Source organism: Desmodus rotundus, chromosome 1 (genome assembly GCF_022682495.2).
Source record: "Desmodus rotundus isolate HL8 chromosome 1, HLdesRot8A.1, whole genome shotgun sequence".
Lineage (NCBI taxonomy): Eukaryota > Metazoa > Chordata > Mammalia > Chiroptera > Phyllostomidae > Desmodus > Desmodus rotundus.
Window position 1 is genome coordinate 31,620,272 of NC_071387.1, and position 22,568 is coordinate 31,642,839.

The 22,568-nt window shown below is 44.3% G+C and overlaps 1 protein-coding gene across 1 annotated transcript in view; it reads right to left on the bottom strand.

The window, feature by feature from the left end:
* LOC112304394 (phospholipid-transporting ATPase FetA) overlaps positions 1-22,568 on the bottom strand; it is a 65,618-nt gene continuing 43,050 nt past the window's right edge. The window contains exons 13-26 of the mRNA XM_053922910.1: positions 20,599-20,764; positions 18,604-18,792; positions 17,799-17,914; positions 13,769-13,933; positions 11,657-11,768; positions 10,319-10,424; positions 9,794-9,941; positions 9,088-9,271; positions 7,507-7,730; positions 4,827-4,910; positions 3,252-3,497; positions 2,950-3,088; positions 2,041-2,171; positions 1-1,943 (exon numbers count right to left, since the gene is read on the bottom strand). Coding sequence (XP_053778885.1) covers positions 1,755-1,943; positions 2,041-2,171; positions 2,950-3,088; positions 3,252-3,497; positions 4,827-4,910; positions 7,507-7,730; positions 9,088-9,271; positions 9,794-9,941; positions 10,319-10,424; positions 11,657-11,768; positions 13,769-13,933; positions 17,799-17,914; positions 18,604-18,792; positions 20,599-20,764 — 2,199 coding nt within the window. The 3' untranslated portion in view covers positions 1-1,754. The remainder of the gene's footprint in view (positions 1,944-2,040; positions 2,172-2,949; positions 3,089-3,251; positions 3,498-4,826; positions 4,911-7,506; positions 7,731-9,087; positions 9,272-9,793; positions 9,942-10,318; positions 10,425-11,656; positions 11,769-13,768; positions 13,934-17,798; positions 17,915-18,603; positions 18,793-20,598; positions 20,765-22,568) is intronic.

A 22,568-nucleotide genomic window follows, 5' to 3' on the forward strand; every position in this document is an offset into this window, starting at 1 on the left:
CTTGGGGAATGGGAAGAGCAGTTTGATGGCATGAAGACCAGAAATAGCATGATTAGGAGGAGTGCAGAAGGAGGAGTAGTGAAAGACGAGGCTAGAGAGGGCTCAACAGTAAAATGTCCACATTTTAACTTGATCCAGAAGACATGGGAAGCCCTTAAAGGATCTGAAGCTGGGGCTTGACGTGATCAAGTTTTAGGCAGATTACTCCGGTGATGCATTGGACAGGAGGAAGCCAAGAAGGTAAGCTGGGGGGTTTTATGCAGTAATCCAGAAGAGAGATGATCGGAGTCTGAACAAGGACAATGGTAGCAATAATGGAGGGAACTGAAAACAAGACCTAGTGAAGGTGCAGAATTTATATTACTTGATGACTTATTAGACATCTGACTAGAGGGAGACCATAGGATGATTCCCATTATTCTGCCTTGGGTGATGGGGATGATGGTAGTGGTATCCTGGGATGAAATTTTGGGGGAAAATGATAATTGCAGGTTGGTGGGTTGAGTGTGAGTTTCCTGAGATTCAACTAAGTAAAGGGTCTCAGAGTCAGTTTAAAGTGGATCTGGATTCCAGAAGAGGGATATTGGATAGAGAGAGCACTGAGGACTTCTTGTTGGTAAATGAAGTCATGAGTTTGGATGAAGTCACTCGGGAAAAGTGTACAGAGAAGGATGAGCAGAGAACCTAGTACTGAGCTTTAAGAATCAATATGTAAGGCATGCTGAGAGGATAGAGCTACACTGTTAAAAGATGTGGTCATATCAAGGTCAAGATAGAGTTTAGCAGCAGGGGCAGAAGAGTGGCATGGGTTTAAACAGGAGAGAAAGGGTGGGTGAGGGAAACACTGGTTTAATTTGAAGTGGGAGGATGGTGGGGTATGTGGTTCAATGGTATTGCTTGGACTATGTTATTGTCCCTGGGACCCCAACACACCATACAAATCTCTCTACTCCAAAATAAGCAATTTATTACGCCATCAACTTCTTACAATTTCCCAAGTACATACAATTTCTCCGCAAACTAATTTTATGGAATGAAGGCAAATTTGCCAATTATGGCTATGTCCCCTCAAGAAAAGATTTAACCCCCTGAAGTCTCTCCCTCTAAGTTCTGAGGCCTGAAAAGGTATCAGTTTTGGGGTCAGAGGCATCAATGAGAGGGGAGGAAGGCAAAATCTTGAGCTGCCTTTAAGGCAAGAACTACTTCCCCCTACTTTTTTTGGTACAGAAACTTCCTTTAGCTTCTTGTGACCAACTTTTCACAACTGTCCCCTCCTTTTGCTACCCAAGGGAAGCAAAAGACTCATTCTTAACCCCCAGATAAACCTGAGAAGAGTGCCTGAATGGGACTGTTTGTGTCGGGCTCTGACAAGGTTGATGGGTGCTCCGGGTATGGAGAACAGAGCCCAGAGTAAGGCTCTTAGGTTCCATTTTCTTTTCCTTTCCACACACTGCCCCTCTTCACCCACTACTTCCACAGTTGCTTGTCTGGACTAAAACTTAGAAGGGTTGATAGAAGGGAGGCCTAAACTTTTCTTGAAATACTGCAACTCTGACAGATGCTGGGAGCTCTTTCTTTACTTTTCCTCACCTTACATGGGCACAGCCTTCCAGGGAAGGAAGAGGCCGAGCCTTTGGAGTGGGAGAGCAGGTTTAGGCCGCTTTCCCAGGGACTCTAAGCTTTCCTTACTAAGTTAGGTAAATAGATGGGAGGAAGAGCAATGACTGATTCCTTTGGGGTTTCCCTAAAGGCTTCTACTTTTTAAAAAGAGAACTCTTTTTCTTGGGCCACTTGGACTTCATAAACTTGCCAGAAGTGATGAGGGGCCCAAAGCCCTGTTTGTGGGAGAATGCATAGGCAGAACGCCGAAAGGTTGAATGTTTGTCTTTATGCAGCACTGGGAGTGGTGGTGGATGTCTCATGTGATGAATTCCATCAATAACCTGTAGCCAGAGCATAGGGGGCAGGGTTTTATCCACAGAGGCAAAAGCAAAGAAGATCACAAATTATATATCTGGGTAGATTCCCTGTTCTACTTACCTTATTCACACTGAAGGGGCATAATAGTGGTTTGAGAAACTGGTACCCAATGGAAGGCAACATGCAGAGGACCATGCCGAGGACAATACTCAGCCACAGTTGTGGCGTGTTCAGAGTGTTCTTTGCCACACCTGTAATCAATGAGCCAGGAGGGGAAAGGCTAAACTGAAGCCTAGAGGAAGGGGGCTGTCAGCCAAAACTTAGATACCTCTGCAGTCCAAAGAAGGAAGTACTGATTTGGAGACAGTCTAGTCTCCTGAGAAATAATATAAAAGCAAAAGAATTGCACTGAGGTCCTTTGCACAGCCAAAGTCACTGTGAATTCATTCACATGCCTTTGTCTCCCTCTAAAGGCCGGGCAAGGCAGGAGAGGAGGGGGGTAGGCTTGGAGCCTTGGTTTGGACACACAAATGGGATAGAGGACTTTGGAAGGGAAAAAATGAAAGGCTGGAGGACAGGTGGGGGCCAGCTATATCTACATACCTACTCTCTCTGCATTTTGTCCTCATCAGAGTGGAGAGGAGAGACAGGGAAATTAACGTGGGAGGCAGCAAGGCAGTAAGTACTCCACAGTGGAAAGAATATTGGACTGGGAACCAGGAGACCTAGATTTGAGTCATTTAAAATGGTGCTAATAATTCTTGCCCTGGCTACCCCAGAGGCTGCTTGGTAAAGATCAAATTAGGTAAGAAATTTGAAAGTATCTTAAAAACTCTATAAGGTAAAATATTTCCTCTAGCTAGATTTTGAGTCCTTTTAGGGCAGAGACTATGTGTCATTCCTATTTATATCCACAGAACCTAGCACAGAGTAATAGCTTCTTAGTAAACATTTATTAAGCAAGTATATTGGTTCACATTCTCCACTCCTACTTCCCACCCGCTTGCCACACATTGGGCAGAGCCTTACCTAGGAATTGGAAGACATTGGGGAACATTAGGCACAAGCCATCACTGTACAGGAAGAATAAGATGCAAAAGTAGAAACCCAGGCTGCCCCAGGTGAAGAGGTGGTTTATCATCGTCCAGTAGGTTGTTTCCAGGGCAATCTGAAAAACACCCTCTTTTGTACAATGTTGTATAAGCCACCTCCCTTCTCCAGTTCTGCAATGAAGGATTCTCCCTTCCCACCTCCCCTCCTTCCTTCCCTCCCTCTCTTCCAGGCAGTCTCCCCATCCAAACTCCTTACCCTGCCCTGCCCACTGTCCGCACCTGCATTGTGACCACCCAAAGCAAAGAGGTCTGTACTATCAGGGAGAAGGACTGGTAGTCAGAGATTTCCTTCCCATCACTGCGCACTGAGTCGAAAACGGTCCCCATGGGAACAAAGAACAGCACGAAGGAACTGTAGATCCCATGAACTAAACACTTCACAAATTCCTTCTTGTTGAAATAGAGGTTGTGCTGGCCTGGCTCGTACAGCTCTGGGAAGCATAGGCTCCATGTTTCATTCACATCCTGGAAGCACCACAGGATAAGGAGGAAGGCTCAGGAAGGTGCCGTTTCCATCAGAGCAGAGGCTTCTCCCCACACTGAGTCTGCTGCCAGGCTACCTAGGAACTTCCTCACGGATTACTTGAGAAGTGGAACCAGAGAACAGAGAAGTGGCCAGAGACACTTCCTGAAGTCCTACTCTCTAGGCAAGAAAGCTAGGAGAAGATCAAGATGGTGGGAAGGACCTAGAGGCAGTTAGAATTGGGGACTTTAAGAAGGGGGGCAATTAGGATTGGGGTAGCTGGAAGGGAGGACTGGTTCTCGGAGAGAGAAAGGCAGTTGGGATATCAGTCTTCAGTTTAAGTTTTCCTTTAGTTGAAAATTCAAAAGCCAGTGGGAGGAGAGGGGGAAGCCAGTGGGGACCAGTGAGTCCTTTGGAGGTACCCATGTTCTGTGATGCTCCTCCTATTCCCATAGCTACCAGTGAACTCAGGAAAGAGGATTCTTTATGTGGATGACATTGCATCATTCTCATATCCTAAATCTGAAACCCTGGATGACAAAGCTTGGGGCTTGTTTGGAGAGGTTGTGGATCCCTAAAATTAGACCACTGAAACTTGTCAGGGCTGTTGAGTGACACTGCTCATCCCCCTTGTGGCTCTGAGGCTGGCAGCTGCTCCATGGAGAATTTTCCTTCCTACCCTAATGGAGATCAGGAACCATGACCCCTTGGTGTCCTCTCTCGGCTACTTTATTCCTCTTTGGAGACTCCTTTTCTATTCCATGTGCCCAGGACTGGAGGTTGGGGTAGAAGAGGAGGAAGAAGTAGGGCACCAGGACCCCCAAAGCCCAGGAAATTGCTGACAGGGACAGACGGCTCCTCTAGGCTGACTCCGTATAACTCGAAGGTATCGTACCCCTACTCCCATGCTTGGCCTTCAAGGACCCTCACCTGGGTCTCCCTGCATTGGCTTATCTCCTTGTCTCTGTATGGCTTCTCATCTCTCGGAGCCCCTTGCTTTCCCTAGTCCTGCCCCAATGACTACTTCCTTTCACTACTTTGTACACATTCAATGTACCGTACAGCACTTTCCACATCTCTCCCTACAAAGATAAAATGGATGCAAGAAAACTTGGATTTCTAAGACTGATGATTATTCTGTGTGGAGGAGGATTCTTTACTTTATCCCATGATACCTCTCTAGGCGATGAGCTCCTTTCCTTGCTCTAGAAATGATTCCATTTAGACTTCACTTCATAGAACCAGCTCTTTCTGTCCTTCTTACTCTTGAGAATACCCCTCATGGGCCCAGGGGCTTCAGCCCTGACTAAGAGGCTTGCTTCTAGTCTTACCTGGTCAAATAGACTCAAGCCCAGGACAGGGAGGCAGGTGTAGACCAGGTTGTAGAAAGTGATAAACCAGGTATCATAAACTGTCTGGAAGAATACCAAGGAGATTTCTTAGATTCAGCTCTTCTATAAAGTCTCATCTCCACCTCCCAGGTCCAAGAGAGCCTTCTTTGCCCCCCACTCACCCATCACTACATTAACTTAGCACAGGATTTGAATTTCAGAAATCTAAGGCCGACTCCAGTCTCTATTTGGTCCTACTCTATTTAGAACTCTGGCTACCAGGCTGAGGCAAGGCTATATCAAGTTTATTTGTGGCCAACCTCACAAGGTTGATTTGGGCCAACCCTACCATGACCTACAAACTCCCTCCTTACACAGAAAGGACCCAGAGTGGCTGCTGGGGAATGCTAGCTATACCCTTGCACTCCCAGGCTGTATGTCTCTGGGCTTTTTTCTTTATCTGCTTTATGGCATTCAGTAGCTTCTATAACACCGGACACTTTCTAACATTGGCAAGCAGAATAAACCTAATGTCCCTTCCCTAGCTAGGTGCTCCATCCTGGGCCAAGAGAGGGCTCCTTTCCTTACTAACCACAAGAGGTCAGCAGCAACACATACATACACACACACACCTGCACCTCCCACAAACCAGACCTGCTTTGTTAGACACTGGGGGTGTACTAGTCTACTACTGTTTGCTGACTGGTCCATTCCTCCTGGAGCCCAAGGCAACAGAGATAGTAGTAGGGACCTCCAAGAGAGTTTTTCCAGAGCTCATTTCTCTTGGGAATCTTTGAAAGACTCCTGAGAAACTTCTCATAGGAGAAGGGACTTCTTGTGGAACTTGGAAATCCAGGTGTCATCTCTCCTGTGTGGGGGATTTCACATTTAAATGTGGAATTAATTCATTAGAGCAGACCTAGAGCACAAGAACAATAGTTAAGGCTTTCACTAAAAAAGTTATAGGTCTGGGGTGTGAATATCCACCGTGACCTGCCCAGTTAGAAATTCAAGATTTATTATAGCACTACTTTTTCTTTCTTTTTAAAAAAAAATAAATAAACAATTATTTATTTCATAGAGGGGGGAAAGGAGGGAGAAAGAGAAGGAGAAGGAGAGAAACACTGATGTGAGAGAGAAACATTGATGGGCCACTTTCTCATACACTCTCCAACAGGGGACCAAACCTGCAATTCAGGCACGTGCCCCGACTGGAAATTGAGCTGGTGACTTCTCGCCTCACAGGGCAACATCCAACCAACTGAGCCACACTAGTCAGGGCTAATTCACCCCTTTGCATCCCCAGAACTGTGGTTGTTAAGCATGAGCAGAGTAAGAATGATAGGCTAGGTGCAGAAGGTCACCTGGGTGGTAAACTTTCTCTTAAAGTTAAAAAAAATTTTTTTTTAAGAGATGGAGGGAAACATCAATGGGTGGTTGCCTCTCAAGCGCCCCCACTGGGGACCTGGCCCACAACCCAGGCATGTGCCCGGACTGGGAATTGAACCAGTAACCCATTGGTTCACAGGTCGGTGTTCAATCCACTGAGCCACACCAGCCAGGGCAAAAAAAAATTTTCATTAGAGCAACAGTAGTGTGTTTTTCTGGGGGGAGTGTAAAGGTGGGGAGGGAGAAATAAAGGGAAGCTGTGTTTCCAAGTATGGCCGTGGGTGAACACCACAACCAGCCTATTTGGTAAGACCCAGAGGCCCCTTGAGGCTTAGCCTGTTCCATAAATATAGGGTAGCGTTCCACGCGTGGGAAATGTAGCCCAGCCCCCACTCAGAAAAGCCAGTGGGGAGCAAGGTCCAGCACACAGGACTCACGCCCATGGATAGGTTTTCCCATGGGGAATCAGGCCTGCATTGTACTTAGGCTGCTATGACACTTGCTTTTGCTAAAACTCCCTCACCCTGGATTGAGGCAGCAAATGTTTATTGCAAATCTCTAAAGTAACTTCCTAAAGTCTGTGCTAAACCTCCCAAGTATGGAGTGTAACCTGTTCAACCACTTTCCCCTTGATCTGCATCATCCTTCTCTTTGAAGTAATTAACAACATTCTTTCCTTTGTTATCTGTAAAAGGTAATCACCTACAGCAGAACCTGTGCATAGTAAATGAGGACCATCCTCAATGTAATGTACCCAGAAAAGCAATAAAAGCCTGTCCAGGCAGGGCTCCTGGCTCTCTGGCCCTCTTGCCCTCTCTCACTCAGAGAGTGGCCATGCCGTTCCTTTTTCTCCACAGGATTTCTGTAGTCCATGTGAATTTGTCCATTGCAGCCACAACACATGGATCCCGAGCCCCGGGATCCACATCACATAAAGACTACTTTGGATGATTAAAAAAACAGAAAGAAAGGAAAACTCCCAGATCAAGTGCTTGGAATCTCTAGGTCTCTATGTTAGAGGGAAAGGGTGAAGATATCTTATGGGAGAGTCTGAAGGTAGGAGTCAAGGCCAAGTCAGAGCCAGGCCAGATATGTTAGGGTTTGGAAATCTAAGGTTAAGTGTAGGGCCAGGAGATGGAGCAAGCAAGCCTAAGCAAGGAGCTTTACGAATGGATGGCAGCATGTCATAAATTTGGTCACTGCAGGGAGAAGAAAGTCTGAGCTGGCTGAAGTGGGAGTGACTAGAGAAGACCCAGTTGACCTAAGTAGGAAATGCCATCTGACCTCCTACCTGTGCGGAGAACCCGTTGTAGAAGGAATACCAGAAGTGCACCAGAGTGAAGGCAAAGTTTTTGTAAAAGAAGTAGCTGAGAAACTTGCACATGCGATTATAAGACCAGCGGCCATGGACCAAGAGCAGACGCTGGAGATAGTGGAACTGGGAGAAGGAGAAGTCACTGTTGAGCATGGCCTGCGTCCCCTCCTGGCCGCTGATGCCGACCCCGATGTGGGCAGCTGCAAAAGAAACCCCAGAAGCTTCTCAGCATGGATCTTGTTTGCAGGGCTCCCAGCCTGGAAATCATAAAAGGCAGGCTGAGATCATGGTGCACAAATCCCTTATTTTACATTGGAAAACACCGTTAGGCCCAGCCCAAAATGACCCTTGCTCATGGAGCCTTTTCTCCTTAGTGGGTTGCCCCTCCCCACAAGCCAGAAAACAGCTCCTTCATCTGCCATTTGTTTTGGGCATTGCGGCTCAAGAATGCCTGGCATGTCCAGCTCTGGAAAGTTGTCCAGGATGTTCCTTGCACCTACTCTAGCCATCTGGGCTCTGTCCTACTGTCCAGATGTTGAGGTAAAAATTTCTTGATATCTCTTGAAGCCATTTAAATCAATTAAAAATGCAGGATGAATGCCGATCTAACACAATATTTAATTACCTAAGTTTATCTAAGGAGCTAAAATCCAACTGTTGGGAGGAATAAGTGATGTGCATACTTTGTCAGTGTTCTCCAGGAGGCCTAACAAGACCTTTTCCTGTATAAAGCAAGGATTATACTTGATGGAAGATAAGACTGAAGTTCCTAAAACTTTTAATTAGTCTGTTATAGTATAAGCCAAATTCATTGATTTTCTGGCACAGAGACCTTCTGCATTGCTTAAGGGAACAATTAAAATCTTTAAGGCCCTAACAACTAGAGAAGTTCTAGAAACTGGGGAAGAGAGAAAGAACACTTCTTAGTGTTGAAGTGGAATATCTGCTAGTGTTTCCTGTAGGGAGAGAGGCTGGACTGGAGGACCTCTGAGATGTCATACCAGTTGCTGGAGGCTGAAAACATTCAGCTGACATTAAAACCAGTTTCTGCCATTTGCTTCTATTGGTCTAAAGCATCAGTAAGTCTGCTATTCTCCTCCAGCCAGGAGAGTCAGGGCAAGCTCCCTGGAACAGTGCCTTAGGAGGAAAAGATCTCTGCATTGGGCCTCACAGCTAATTCCCTGGTTGGGTGGCCCTGTCTTCAGCCTAACTTTGCTCAGGCCTATAGGCTTCAAAAAAGAAAACAGATTATGACTGCTGCCCGGGGTCCTTTCTGCAGGCTTTGATGCCATCTCAGAAAGATATTCATGGGTCCTTGTGGGAGCTGTATCTAAACATGTACGAGTGTTAAGTGAATGCATCTAAATGTGTTTGCATAACTGTGGATATGGGTTGATGTATGCATGTGTGAAAGTGGAAACGCAGGCATAGAGGAGCATGAATGAAGATGCAGGAGTAGGAGTCAGCAACACAGTGTCACCCAGGTCAGTTTTGTCCATAGAGGAAGGAAAGGGCAAGCCCATGCCTAGGGGCTACAGCCCCACACCCCTCACTTGCCTTTGATCATGTTGACGTCATTGGCCCCATCCCCGATGGCCAGTGTCACCCACTTTGTGTACCTCTTCACCAGCTCTACCACCTGGGCCTTCTGAAGGGGTGTCATCCGGCAGCAGATCACCCCCTGGCACATGCAAGCTGTTCGCAGCAGTTCCAACTCCAGGTTCCTTTCTAGAGCATAGGCCTGTAGCACCAGGACACACCCACATTTCAGGTTCATCTTCCGGGGCCCTTCCCCTCCCCTCCATACTCTCCTGTACTACAGAGGTCAGGCATAGCTGTTCCCAAGGTGCTCCACCCCCAAAGGAGGCCAAGCTCCCACGTTAGTTCTAAGCATCCTCACATCTGATCCATCCTTCAGTGGGAATCCAATCAGGGTCACTCACTGGGTCTAATCAATTGACTGGGCTGTAAGGCCAAGTTTCTTTTTGGAAGACTTGCTTCTGCTCACTTCCCCTCTTCCCCTAAGGGACAGGCCACATCAGTAGTGAAGAATTTAAACAAGGAAGGAATATGCCCTTGGCTTCTCTTTCCTCATTATTCCTGCCTAGAGAAGGCTTGGGAAAGGTGTTGGTCAGGCAAGGGCAGCAGACAGAAGGGGGAAATAGGGTGACTCATGGGTCTTGAAATTTCCCTGAAGTGGGGTGGACCTAGGAAAAAAGTTCCTTGGAAAAAGAGAACAGGGTTGTAGCTCTGTGTTGCCCACCAGACTGTAGCCATTGATGATCAAGCCATAGTTGCCATTGGGCACCTCCTCAGGTATCCTGGTGGGCATTTTGGGCTTCGTGGAGAGGTAATTGTTTATTGGGTCTGATTCCAGTAGAGGTTCGGCTTTCATCTTATTAAGTGCTGACCTGAAAGCCAAGAGTTGTGGTCAGTGTCTGACCTGAAGCCCCAGAACTTAGAAGGAAAATGTGCTGCAGAGTGAAAACGGGCAAGGCAGATACAGAGCCTCTGCAAAGCACCTCGGGCCTGTCTGTCTCCTGAGACCTGCCACAGCCTTAGGTCCCTGACCATCCGCACACCACACTGCTCCACCTCACCACCCCCACTCCAACCTCTTGAGCCCTAATGCTTCTTCACAAAATTCTCTCAACTACTTTAGGTTTTTTGTTTCCCCCTCCTCCTTTTCTTCTCTATTCCTTCGGGTAGTGTGGGGCCGTGATAGGTGAAGAGATGGGTGAGAAATCTTGTGTCCAGGGACAGGCTGTGGCAGCTCTCTCATCTGTACCTGAGTTCTTGCTGAATAGTTCCATCATCCTTGCCTTCCACGATAAACAGCCCATCCATTTCATCCCCCAGTATGTTACAGGCATAGGCGATGTTCACAGCAGTCTCTGCAGGGAGGGGGAACACGGGGTGCACGTTGGCCAGAACAAGGTGTTTTCACAGTGTACAACTACATAGACTGTAACGGTGGGCTACAGAGCCCATTGGTCCACACTTGCCCTGGTTGCAGTCAGTGTATTTTTCATGAGTCAGCGGAGACTACATTGAAACATCCACAGGAGACTGACTACTTGGTACAGACTTGCAAGTTATTTATCAATAAGTAGGATCATTCTGGCTTAGCCTTCTCTATAAAGCCTTCTGTTTCTTAAAGCAATTCCAGTTTGTGTCCACTTCTCCAGGCAATCTGGAAGTATTTCCTTGAACAGAATCGCACACATTTCTATGCTAGATTTTACGGGAGACTGAAATATGTTTAGGTTGTAGTCTTTACATCAAAACCCTGAAATTCGGAATAAATTCATACTAAAGGAAAAAAAGTAAAAAAAAAAAAGTAAGTCCTGAACCTTGGCTGCAAGTGGTGTTAATATTCAGAGGAGAGTGGCAATTATCATAAAACTTTCTTGGAGAAAGGCCTTGCGGATGAGTAAGACTTGTCTAGGGGAAGAAAAGCATTTCAAACCCAGAGGCCCCAGAGTAGGAATTGGTTTGTTATGGGACACGGAAGATAATAGTCTCATTAGGAGGGAGATAAGGATGTGTAGGCAGCAACAGATTATGGAAGACTTGAAGGCCAGACAGTGGAGTTCAACGACCTACCACGTAAAGCTGCTGTAGGTACCTGAGCAGGGGAGTAACATCATAAAAGTAGAAAGTTTTAGAAAGGGTAAACTGATGGTTGTTAGTCGGCTATCCTGAAGTTAATAAGGGCAAGAGACAGAGAGTAGTTCAGAAGTTTTTGCAAAAGTTTAGCCAACAGGGGACAAAGGCCGAGCTAAGACAATAACATAGCCAAGAGGATCTTTCAGAGGAACTGATGGGACAAGGTGAGAACCTTTGGGACAGCAAAGAGGGTATAGATAAGGACAACTCTAAAATTTTTAGCTTGTAAGCTCCTGGATGACAAATGTCTGTGTCCTCAATGCCTAATACCGCATCTGGCATAAAGTATGTAGTTAGAAAATTGTTTATAAGACTGAGAATGGAGTTGTCCTACAAGGACTTGACCTGTATTATAAGATGTTTTTCAAATAAATGGATAAGAAAAAAAAAAAGAAAAAGAAGAAATGGCTAAGGAGGATAGGGAAGAGGATCGGTCGGGTGAGGTGCTCCCCTTTACCTTGCTTATCTCCAGTTAAAACCCATATTTTAATTTTGGCTTTGTTCAGCACTTTGATTGTCTGAGGCACTCCATCCTGCAGCTTATCTTCTATGGCTGTGGCCCCTAACAGCTTCGAACAGAGACATCAGTGAGTGAGGAAGAAGGAGAGTCACAGCATTTAGTGCAACCCAACAATTCAACTGGCACCTCAGCCTCCTCCTTAGTAAGTTGGCCCTGTCCTGGCATGAGGACCCCGATGGTACAAAACTCAGCACACTCTACTCTCCCATAGATGCAGCTTTCAACCACATGCTGAAACCAAATTCGGAAACAGACTCTGAGGGACCAACGAGGGAAGAGACTTGCCCAGGTCATACATGATGCTGTGTCCTGCTTCTAAGCCATCTGTTCCTCTCAACACACCTTCACTTCTGCTTTGCTTCATAGCATGCTTCCTGGCTTTGGTCTCCAAAAGTGAGGGTTCCAGACAAGGGATCCCCTATATCCCATTCTAGTTTTTCTTTCAACCCCACAAAAGCTTGGGTGATCTTCTTTTGTTTGTACCTACTATGGATCCCTAAGGTTCCCAAGGCCCTTTCCCATGGAAAAGGAAATAACTAGATTAAAAGCATCTCAGTCCAACACCTTGCCTTCTCCCTATGATACTCCAGCAGTGCCGACCACAGGGATGGGCCCCAGGACGGAGTCTGAGGAACTGACAGACAAACTACTAATTTCTGTTAGGCCCCTAGAAGCACAGTCTAGAACTACTAACCACAGAACTGACTATGGAACATTTGTGACCTTTGGGATCTCCAAATTTTCCCATTTGGTATCAGTAATTTCTTTTTTATAACAGAGCCAGCCTGTATTAGTCTGGTCAAAAACTTGAGAGTCATCTTCAACTTCTGCTTTTCTTATATCCTATAATCTAATCCATCAGCAAATTCTGTTGGCTCCACATTTAAAAAATGTACAGAATTTGAGTGGTGGGCACACAATACAATATGTAGATGATGTATCATAGAATTGTATGCTTGAAACCTACATAATCTTATTAACCAGTGTCAGCCCAATAAATTTAATAAAAAGGGGAAAAAAAGAATCTGACCCCTCCTCACAGCTTCCACTACTGCTAGCTGGTTCAAGCCATTATCATCTCACAACTGTGTTACTGCAGCTACCTTCTAATTGGTCTCCCTGGGTCTGTGCTTGTGCCCCTCCAGTGCAATCTCAACGCAGTGGCCAGAGAGACCATTTTAAAAGCTATCACGCCACTTCTCTGGCTGAATTCTTCTACAGTTTTCCATATCTCACTATAAGTTCTTACGTTGGCTTATCAGGACCCTCCACTACTTCTCTGTCTCATGCCCTTTTATTCCCTCCTCCTTACTTTCACTGTACCACCCTCCCTAGCTGCCTTGCTGTTCACTTCACAGTTAGGCCCGCTCTGTTTCGGGGCCTCTGTTCTCGCCATTCCTTCTGTCAAGCTAATCCCCCAGAGCTCTGCTTGGCTTGCCACCTTCTTGAGGTCTCAGCTCAGATTTCTCCCTCACAGTGAAGACTACGCAGCTGTGCTTTGCCCTCTTCAACACACACACACACATGCTGATACTCCCTAGGTTTCTTCATGGTTTTACTTTCTCCCACAGCACTTTCACATACTTACTATGCTATAGTAACATACTATATACATTACTTTTTAGTCTGTTTTGTCTACTGCTGTGTGCTCAGGACTTAAAATAGTGCCTGGCATGTAGGAGGCCCTTAATAAATATGTCAAATGAATGAGTGAATATTTTTGTCTTGAGTATTCCATCAATTAATTCTGAATTATCTAATCTGTGCATTATTCAGATCCCGATTTCTCCCAGATTACTTAGTTTCGGTGAGCAGCTTTGGGATAAGAAACACTGCCAGAAAGATGAAATTTAAACTGGTGCATTTTTCATTACTTATGGAGCTCAAAGATCCAGGATACCCTGTTTTAGCTTGGATTCCAGTATCCAGTGTCCAGAGAGAGTCTGAACCTATGGATTTGCTGGAAGCCACTCTCAGAGCTCTTGCTCAGTCTGCTGACTGCCATCCCCCATGGAGCCCCCAGTCTGTCCCTGGCTTCCTCACACTAACCATCAAGTCTTTTTCGATCTCTTCATAGATAGTTGATATTTTATTTTCCCGATTCTCCAAAGACAAGCAGGCTTCACTGTGCTTCTTGCTCCAGTCATGGAAGAATGAATTGTCCAATTCTCGGTAGGCCACAATGAGGGTGCGAAGGCCTTCCCTGGCAAATTCCTGAAAGACATGTGTGCACTGAGTGGGCCTGCACTGAGTCTGGGCTGAGTTAAGAGAGCAGCAGACTGACCCCACAGGTCCTGTCTGCCTGTGAAATAGGGTTTAATGGTTAGCCTCATCAGAAAACAACTGTTGAATTCTCTCAGCAAAATGTCCTATGGATTGGGCCAGCGCAGCTGGGGGTAAAGTTTGAGAATACTTCTGACAGATAGAAGGTTTTAGGTTTTAGCTAACCCGTAGTTAGCTAATTTGCTGTGTGACCCTGGGAAAAACCAAGCCTTCTAGATTTCTTTCTTGTAAAATTGGGATAATAATTCACCTCTTACAGAGAGGATAATGATGTCTATAATATGAGAACGAAGGAAGTAAAAAAGTAAGAAAAAAGGAATTGTTATAAAAAGTAATCAATGGTACTATTATTTTTTTACAACCATACCTTCATTTTATTTTCCTCTGTCTCTGCTTTTCTTCATCAGGTATTCAATGGGCATTCCAAGTAGCACACTCAATGTGTACTTGTCTACAGCTGGTCCACTCAGCAGTGTTAATGAGGCCACTGCCGAAATGCTCTCTGGGTAAGCTAGCATCTTTTTCATCCTTGGCCACCAAGATATATTCTAATCATAGCTATCTTGCAGAAGTATACTCTTGGTCACAGGAGGGCTGGGTGAGAATGTGAGTGGTTTAGCATAGAACTCATATCCAACTGACGGTGGGTTAGAAGCAGATTTCGGTATTGGGAATTGCTCATGAATAACAATTCTACAGGATCGTTGTTATAGTGAGCTTCAAATAATTCATGTTGGCATTATAAGAACAAAGAAAAAGAGAATTTATCATCTTAATATTTTGATCTTAGTTTCCTGTGTAACTCCTGAGTGTCTGATATTAGCTGTCAGGTAAAATTAACATAAGGAAGTATATGCAGAGAACGCCATAGAGCTAACGTCAAACACTCAGGAATTATACAGGGAAACCTTTGTACTGTTGGCAGGTAAAGCTATGAAACAGAAGCCTGAGAGATCTTAGAGATTTCTTAGGAAGGCAAAGATATGGCAGAAACTGATTTTGCATAGGATACTAATAACAGGAGTTGGCAAGCTTAACAGTACACTGACAAATTCTCAATCCTTCAACAAGTAATTTAGCAGCCTGTGTTAACAGTATTTCTCACTCGTCCCTTCTCTTTTTCTTTTCTGGTTGGCAAACTAGGACCCTGGGGCCAAATCCTGACTGCCACTTGTTCTTGTAAGGCCTGTTGGCTGCTCCTTGTTCTAGACGACCTGGGGCTATGCTTCTGTATCGGTGGGGTTTTGGAGCTTGACTGCTAGGTTTACCATTAGTGGTTAATTGTAGCATAGTTAGGCTCCACTGTGGGTTTCTTTTTTCTTTTTTTTTTTGCTCTTTTTATATAGTATATTTTATTCGTTTGTACTAATACATTCTCATATTACAAAGGCAATTTAGTGCCACAATCTTTCTTCTGATATTTGAGTTATCTGAAATAACACAGAACTGTACATCAAAAATATCCTTGTTTGGATAACAAAAAAAGAGACAAGCTAAACAACAAAAAATTTTCCTTTTTTACAGGTGAACATTGAAGTGGACCTAATTCGGTTTTCTTTTTAAAAGCCTCCTGTTAAGGCTGGTAGTAGGAAGCAGGCCGAAAGATCCGAAACAGTTCTATGACCCCCTTCTCAGCCGGTCTGTGGGAATGCTCTCTGAGAAGAGAACCTAGTTCAAGTGTTCTGGAAAATTAAAAGATAAGAGTTTCAGACTAGCCCATAAGAAATGCTGTGGCCTCTGGGAAGACTTAAGAGCCATCCTGTGTGGGATACAACCAACTTTTAAAAACACTATATAATGTGTTTTTAATATATATATATCATATTATATATGATATATAATGTAGATACTATAAAATTCAGCCTTTTAAAGTATACAATTCAGTGTTTTTTTTAATTGTTGTTCAAATACAGTTGTCTCCATTTTCACTCCATCTTGGCCCCCCACCCCACCCATCCCCACCTCTCATCCTCAAACCTATCCCCTTTGGCTTTGTCCATGTGTCCTTTATACATGTTCCTTGATGGCCCTTCCCTTCATTTCCCCCATTATCCCTTTCCCCCCACCCCTCTGGTTACTGTCGATTTGTTCTTTAATTCAATGTTTCTGGTTAAATGCCCTCCAGTACATGAGTGGATTAAAAAACTGTGGTACATTTACACAATGGAATACTATACAGCAGAGAGAAAGAAGGAGCTCCTACCCTTCATGACAGCATGGATGGAACTGGAGAGCATTATGCTAAGTGAAATAAGCCAGACAATGAAAGACAAATACCACATGATCTCACATATAAGTGGAACCAATTTAGTGTCTTTTTAAAAAAAATTATCCATACAGTTGTACAACCATCATTACTATCTAATTCCAGAACATTTTCATCATCCCCTAAAAGAAACCCCACGCCTATTAGCAGGCATTCCCATTCCCTTTTCTCCAGCCCCTGGCAACCAGTGATCTACCTTCTGTTTCTATAGACTTGCCTATTCTGGACTTTTCATATAAATGAAATCATACAATATGTGGCCTTTTGTGATTGGCTTCTTTCATTTAGCACAATGTTTTCAAGGTTCATCCACACTGTAGCACGTGTCCGTACATTAGCCCTTTTTGTGACTGAATAATTCATTGTATGGATATAACACATTTTATTTATTCATTCATCCATTGATGGGCATTTGGGTTCTTTCTACTTTTTTGCTATTATGAATAGTGTTGCTGTGAACATTCGTGTACAAGTTTCTGTGTGGATGTATATTTTCATTTCTTTTGGAACATGCCTAGGAGTGGAATTGCTAGGTCATATGATTACTGTATGTCTAAATTTTTCAGGAACTGCCAGACTGTTTTCCAAAATGGCTGCATCATTTTACATTCCCATCAGCAATGTAAGTAGGTTAAAGTTTCTCCATTTCCTTACCAATACTTATTACTGCCTGGTCACCTTTATTGTTTTAGCTATTCTAGTGGTTTGAAGTAGTATCTATGGTTTTCATTTGCATTTCTCTAATGGCTAATGACACTAGAAATCATTCATGTGCTTATCAGCCATTTGTTCTTTGATTTCTGACTATGTGTTAATAAAGAGTCAAGCTAAAATGGCCTAATAGCATTTTCCCTAATCTATTTTCCCTTTAAAGTATTTTCCTGATCTGCCCTTTCCTCACTGCATTCCCTGTCCTATTCCCCCAACCCTCCATATATCCAGATATAACGGTAGAAACCCCAGAGAATATGGATCTGTTTTTCCTTCCTACTGCCAGCAGACTGGAGCCACTCTCTCCTTTTGATATGTCTCAAATCCTAGAGGGTGCAAGTGGAGTGGGGTAGGTAGTGGGGAGGTACCCTTGGGATTCTAATTCTGTAGATAATAGATAATGGTCCCCCAAATAGCTCATGCCTAGTGCTTTCTGCTCCATACCCTAAAACAACCTGTTCCCATTATGGCTGGTGGGGTGGGGGCCTCCCATACCAGCAGGTCCGATTCTGAAGCAAATTCTGGAGGACCGCAGGACCTCCAGAGCAAGAAATTGAAGAGAGAACTATTCTGATTGTGCTGAGTGCTACCATGGGAAGAATCCTTGTCATGCCACTGGGATCCTGTGTCACCCAACTCCTTGACAATGTGGTCAATGAGAATACCACAAAATGGGGTAGTTTTTATTCTTCCATCAATTAAAGAGACATGGACCCCAAATCCCATATGGAAACACACTGAAAAATGGGCACATGTGGACACATATCCAGATACACAGAACTGCCCACAGCTTCCCTCCCCCACAACCTAAACACTTACATCTAAATGTTCCATGGTCACATCTCTGAGGGATGTACAGGATGGATGAAGCAGCTGACAAAGGATGGTGTCTGCTCCTTTGCAGAACAACATTACCCGACCTTCAGGTGTCCTCACTAAGGATAAGCAAATCAAGCAAAGTAACCAGATAGGCCCATTGTTACAAGAACTTGTCTGGACCACTGAGAGGTGGCAGGAGGCTGTTCCCATGACATTTGTTTCTGACATATTTGGGGAATAAACACTCAGTGAGTGGCCATACAGGATAACGGATATGGTAAAGGTTGGTATGAGTGAGAGAGGACCTTATGGAACCAGTTCTTCCATGGGTTCAATATCACCTGTGGAAGACTCCGATGCAGAATCACTTTTAGCTTCTCAAGTTCAAGTTGCATAACAAGACTCACACCTAGTAAGGACCAAGGATGAAGAATGACTCAAACTAATTGAGAAAAAGATAGTAAAAATTTCCCTTACATTTCTGCCCCCATCTCTTACTTTAAGTTCAGGCTTTGTGCATTTATTCTCTGTTCTTAGCTTTAAGTGCTCTTACAAGCCACTGCTCGGGAACACTAAAGTAGGGTCCTACCATATAGTAGCAAGGCCCCACTGGTGTATACAAGGTAACATGAAGACACGTGACAGAGAAAGTGGGAATGGCTCTGTGTTTGTACTGGAGACATAGTACCTGTGAGAAGGTATGTGGAGGGCAGAAAACATTTGTGTGCATATTGAAGAGAAAGTCAAGGTGTAAAAGTACATGAAAGACAAATAAGGGGAGAGGACCCACTAGGAGGGCACCCACCAATCACAGACATCCTCTTGCGCACATTGCTGAAGTCCAAAATAGCCAGCAGTTGGTAGACTTTGGTTTTCCCCATTTCGACTACTGTGATGGTCTCGGGCGTACGGGAACGCAACACAAAGCCAAAGTTCCTGGCAGCAGTGACCAGGGCACCTTCATCTGGGGACTGAGCCTGGTACACCAGTTCACCTGATAGGAGAGAATTGGGCAATCAGAGCCCACAGAGATGTGCAGCTGAAGTCCACCCAGAAGTGATACTGTCCGCCAAATGGCTTAAATAAAAATGGAGCCCAAGAAGGGACATTTTTCTTCAAAAATTCCTCATGGTTTGGCCCTAAAAGGCCAAGTTGTAAAGAACAAGTCAGTTTTTTTCTTCCCAATATTTTCAACTCATTTCACAGACCTGAGTTAGTATTACAGGGGAACGCGGTGCATGCAATACATACAGATGAACAAAACACAGGCAGTTACTCTCCAACTTTACTGGGCAAAGATGGCCCTGGGGGGGGTTGTTAAAATGCAGATTCCTTGGCCCTACCCAAGCTCACTGAATCCAGAGTCACAAAATCTGGGAGGAGGGCCCAAGGAATAGAATTTTTAACAAATCTCCCGGGTGAGGCTCATGCGGATGGCCCTGCATAAAGGGCTCTTGTATAAGACTGGCCAAACTTTAAATAAATACCACTAACAGATAATAATGCTGATGGGTTCATAAACAATTAAAAACCTGTATGAATGAGTACTGTCATCGTCGAAACTCTCACCTTGGGAAGCTAAGTGACTCGCTTTGTTGAACCGTCTTTCACTCTGATATTACTCAAGACATTTCTTGAGCTCCTCTTTTAGAATTTCACCACAACCTGAGTGGATTGTTTAGGATTATTTCTCTTCTGGAGGACAATTTAATTTTTAAAAAGTTATTCGTAAGATATATCTATGTGACAACAAGACTATTTTCTAGAGTGTTTCCTACCTTGTCATTCAAGGTAGTAAACAGACAGGTCCAAATATGCTCCAAGTAACAGCAACTTGTTGGAATATTGGGCCCAGAAGGACCTGTGGTGGGATAGGAGCTCATGGGGTCAGGAGACGTGAAATTTGGGTTCTTATCTCATCTCTGCCATTCTTAGCTATAGAATTTTAGGCAAGTCATTTAATCCCTTTTAGCTTCAGTTTCCTTCAAGCCTGGGATCATTTTCCTTGTTCTGCTGTGAGCATTGTGGGAGATGATAGAAATGAAAGCGATTTACAAAACTAAGGTAATATACAGAGTTAAGGTGTTACTAATAGCTGTTTTATATAAAGAGCCATTAATTTTAAATTATGTGATTTATTTGGCTGCCTAAATTATTGTTTGTTAAGAAAAGTCTTCTTCATTTATAATCAGTCATTTCTCATTGTTTCTAAAAAAGGTTTGGAAAAATTCATGGACGATATATACAGGTGAGGCAACAGTAGGTCTAGAGTTATTCATATGGAAAATAATGCAATAATTAATAAACAATAATACAAGAATAAAGTCTGTTTCATGCACTCACAACTGTAAGCCTACTGTCGCCCCACCCTGTATTTGGTTATTAGAGAGACTAGGATATGTGGGGATACCTTCCTGTGAAGTTACAGAAGGACAACCCTATTCACCCTTCAGGAAGTCTTGTCAGAGACCGTGGGGCTGATCTTGGGAACAATTCAGATGGACTCTATGACAACATCACAGGGTCTCAAGATCAGAAGACCCTAGATAGCACAAAGTTTGACCCTTTGTGCTATGACTGAATCTTTTTAAGACCAAGGGGTTGCTTTCCACTTGAATATCTCCACTGACTAGGAGCTCATTACTTAATGACTATCCATTCCATTGCTGGGGAGCACTTCCTATTAGAAGGTTCTTTTATAGATTAAGTCATTACAAATGATATCAAACCACCCCCGCCTCCAACCAGCTTAGACTCTGTGACATATTCTCAGTCCACGAGGCCTCGGGTTCCTCCTCACCTTTCACTTTCTCCTCTGACATCACAGTGTGGCACAATGAGAGCGAGAGGAAAAACAAGTGCACCCAGCGATCTCCCTTCTTCACAGCTTCCACCAAAGTCTTGTCATAAAATGAAAACTTAGGGTCAGCCAGTTTGTTGTAGGAGAAGCTGACCTGTTCTGTTTTCTGGAACACATAAGCCAGAACAAACTTCTCAGCAGCAGCTGGACACTTTGTAGTAAAAGGTCAATCTGGGAGCAGTTTCTGTAATGTAGTAAGAACTCTTAGGAGGATGGGAAGAGAAACACAAGATAAATGGAGGAGACCCTGTGCTGCTTTTGAAGGCCTTTTTAGCTGTGACCTGGACCATGCATTCATTTGGCCAGAAGATCCATCCCATAGCAGACAAGCTGAGCACTGCTTGGCAGGGCCTGCTTACTCCCTTTCTCCCCCCCCTATCCTGAATGGCCAATCGCTAGCTTCAGTCTTTACTTTTTCAAGTCCCAAAGCCATATAATCAGACACAAGGATATGAAAGGGTGACTGCTTCCCGTTAGTAAATGGTATCTGGAGAAGTCTTGTCTCTGGCTATCCCCTGCCTGATTCGGGGATCTGGGAATCAAACTGAGTCCTGATATCACTGTGACATCAGGTCGGTGCTATCACTGTTACACTGTTCCTATTTAAACCCACAAGGGGGCTAGAGAGGAACACTGCAAGACAGAGCCAAGGCTGTGTTGTAAGGCATCTTCAGTACATAGCACGTGGTCCAGGTTTCATTTTGAACCATTTTACTTGACCTTGCAGCATACCTGACATCTTCCTGCCTCTAACCTGCATGGTCCTTGACTTTGCCTCAATCTTTGGACCTAATATTTACTACCATTTTCCTGGCTATGACACAGATGTGACTCTCATTCTCCATTTCGGCAAGGCTACGGGAAGCCACCTGGGATAAATATTTGTTTTTCTGGTTTAATTTGGCCCTGAGGCTCTCTTATCACCACCCTGAAGTGTGCTATTAACAGATTTCCCCAGCCCATACCAGACTTCTCAAGGATCCTTTGTAGTTTTGGTACTACTTGGGCTGGCCCTCAATATGTCAAGTACAGACACCATTGTCCTGCTGGTTTTATGTTGGGGTTAGGGAAGTTTGTAGAGAGCTATATGGGCTCTCTTCTATATCCCATATAGAAGGAGTTTTGTCATAGCAGTGAGGAAGTATGGTCGGGCCAGAGCCAAGCCCTAGACCTGGGCAACCACAGAGTTATGAACTCTGAGAAGTTTGTGGGTTCAGTAATTTAAGATAAATCATTATATTGTACCCCATGAGGCTTTTCTATAATTGGGCTCTTGAACTGGCACTGGCATGTTATTTAAAACTGGAAACTGGTGAGTGATGAGCGATAAATTAAGAGGCAGGCATGAAGCTGACCCTGCATTACCATCTTATATGCAATAGGGAGTCACAGCAATTTTCTGCTGAAAGTGACATAATGAGATTTGTATCAGAGAAAGTCCTCTGGTGGCAGCACGGAGCATATGTTGGAAGCAGCAAGATGAGAAGCAGGGAGACCAGTTAGGAGGCCATTCAGTAATCCACAAAATAAATGATAAAGTAGTGACAATAAATATCAAATTAAGGGGATAGTTTAAAAACATAGGGAGCTAGAATTGATAATATGTGGCTATGAGGAATGAAAGAGGGAAAGAGTTAAGAATTATATTTCCTAATTGGGCCCCTTTAGCCTTGGCCATGGATGGGGAGGGAGCTATCAAGGGGACTTGGATATATGGATCTGGAGGTCCTCAGTCAGCAGGTGGTAGGTAAAGCCATGCAAATACATGGGATTACCCAGGGAGCTATACAATAGAGAAGAGGTACAATAACAGAGCCCTAGGGAACATTAGCACCTATGGCCAAGGAGAAGAGTAAAAGCAGTCAGAAAGAAAGAAAGAAAAAAAAAGAGTGGGGTTATTTAGAAGCCAA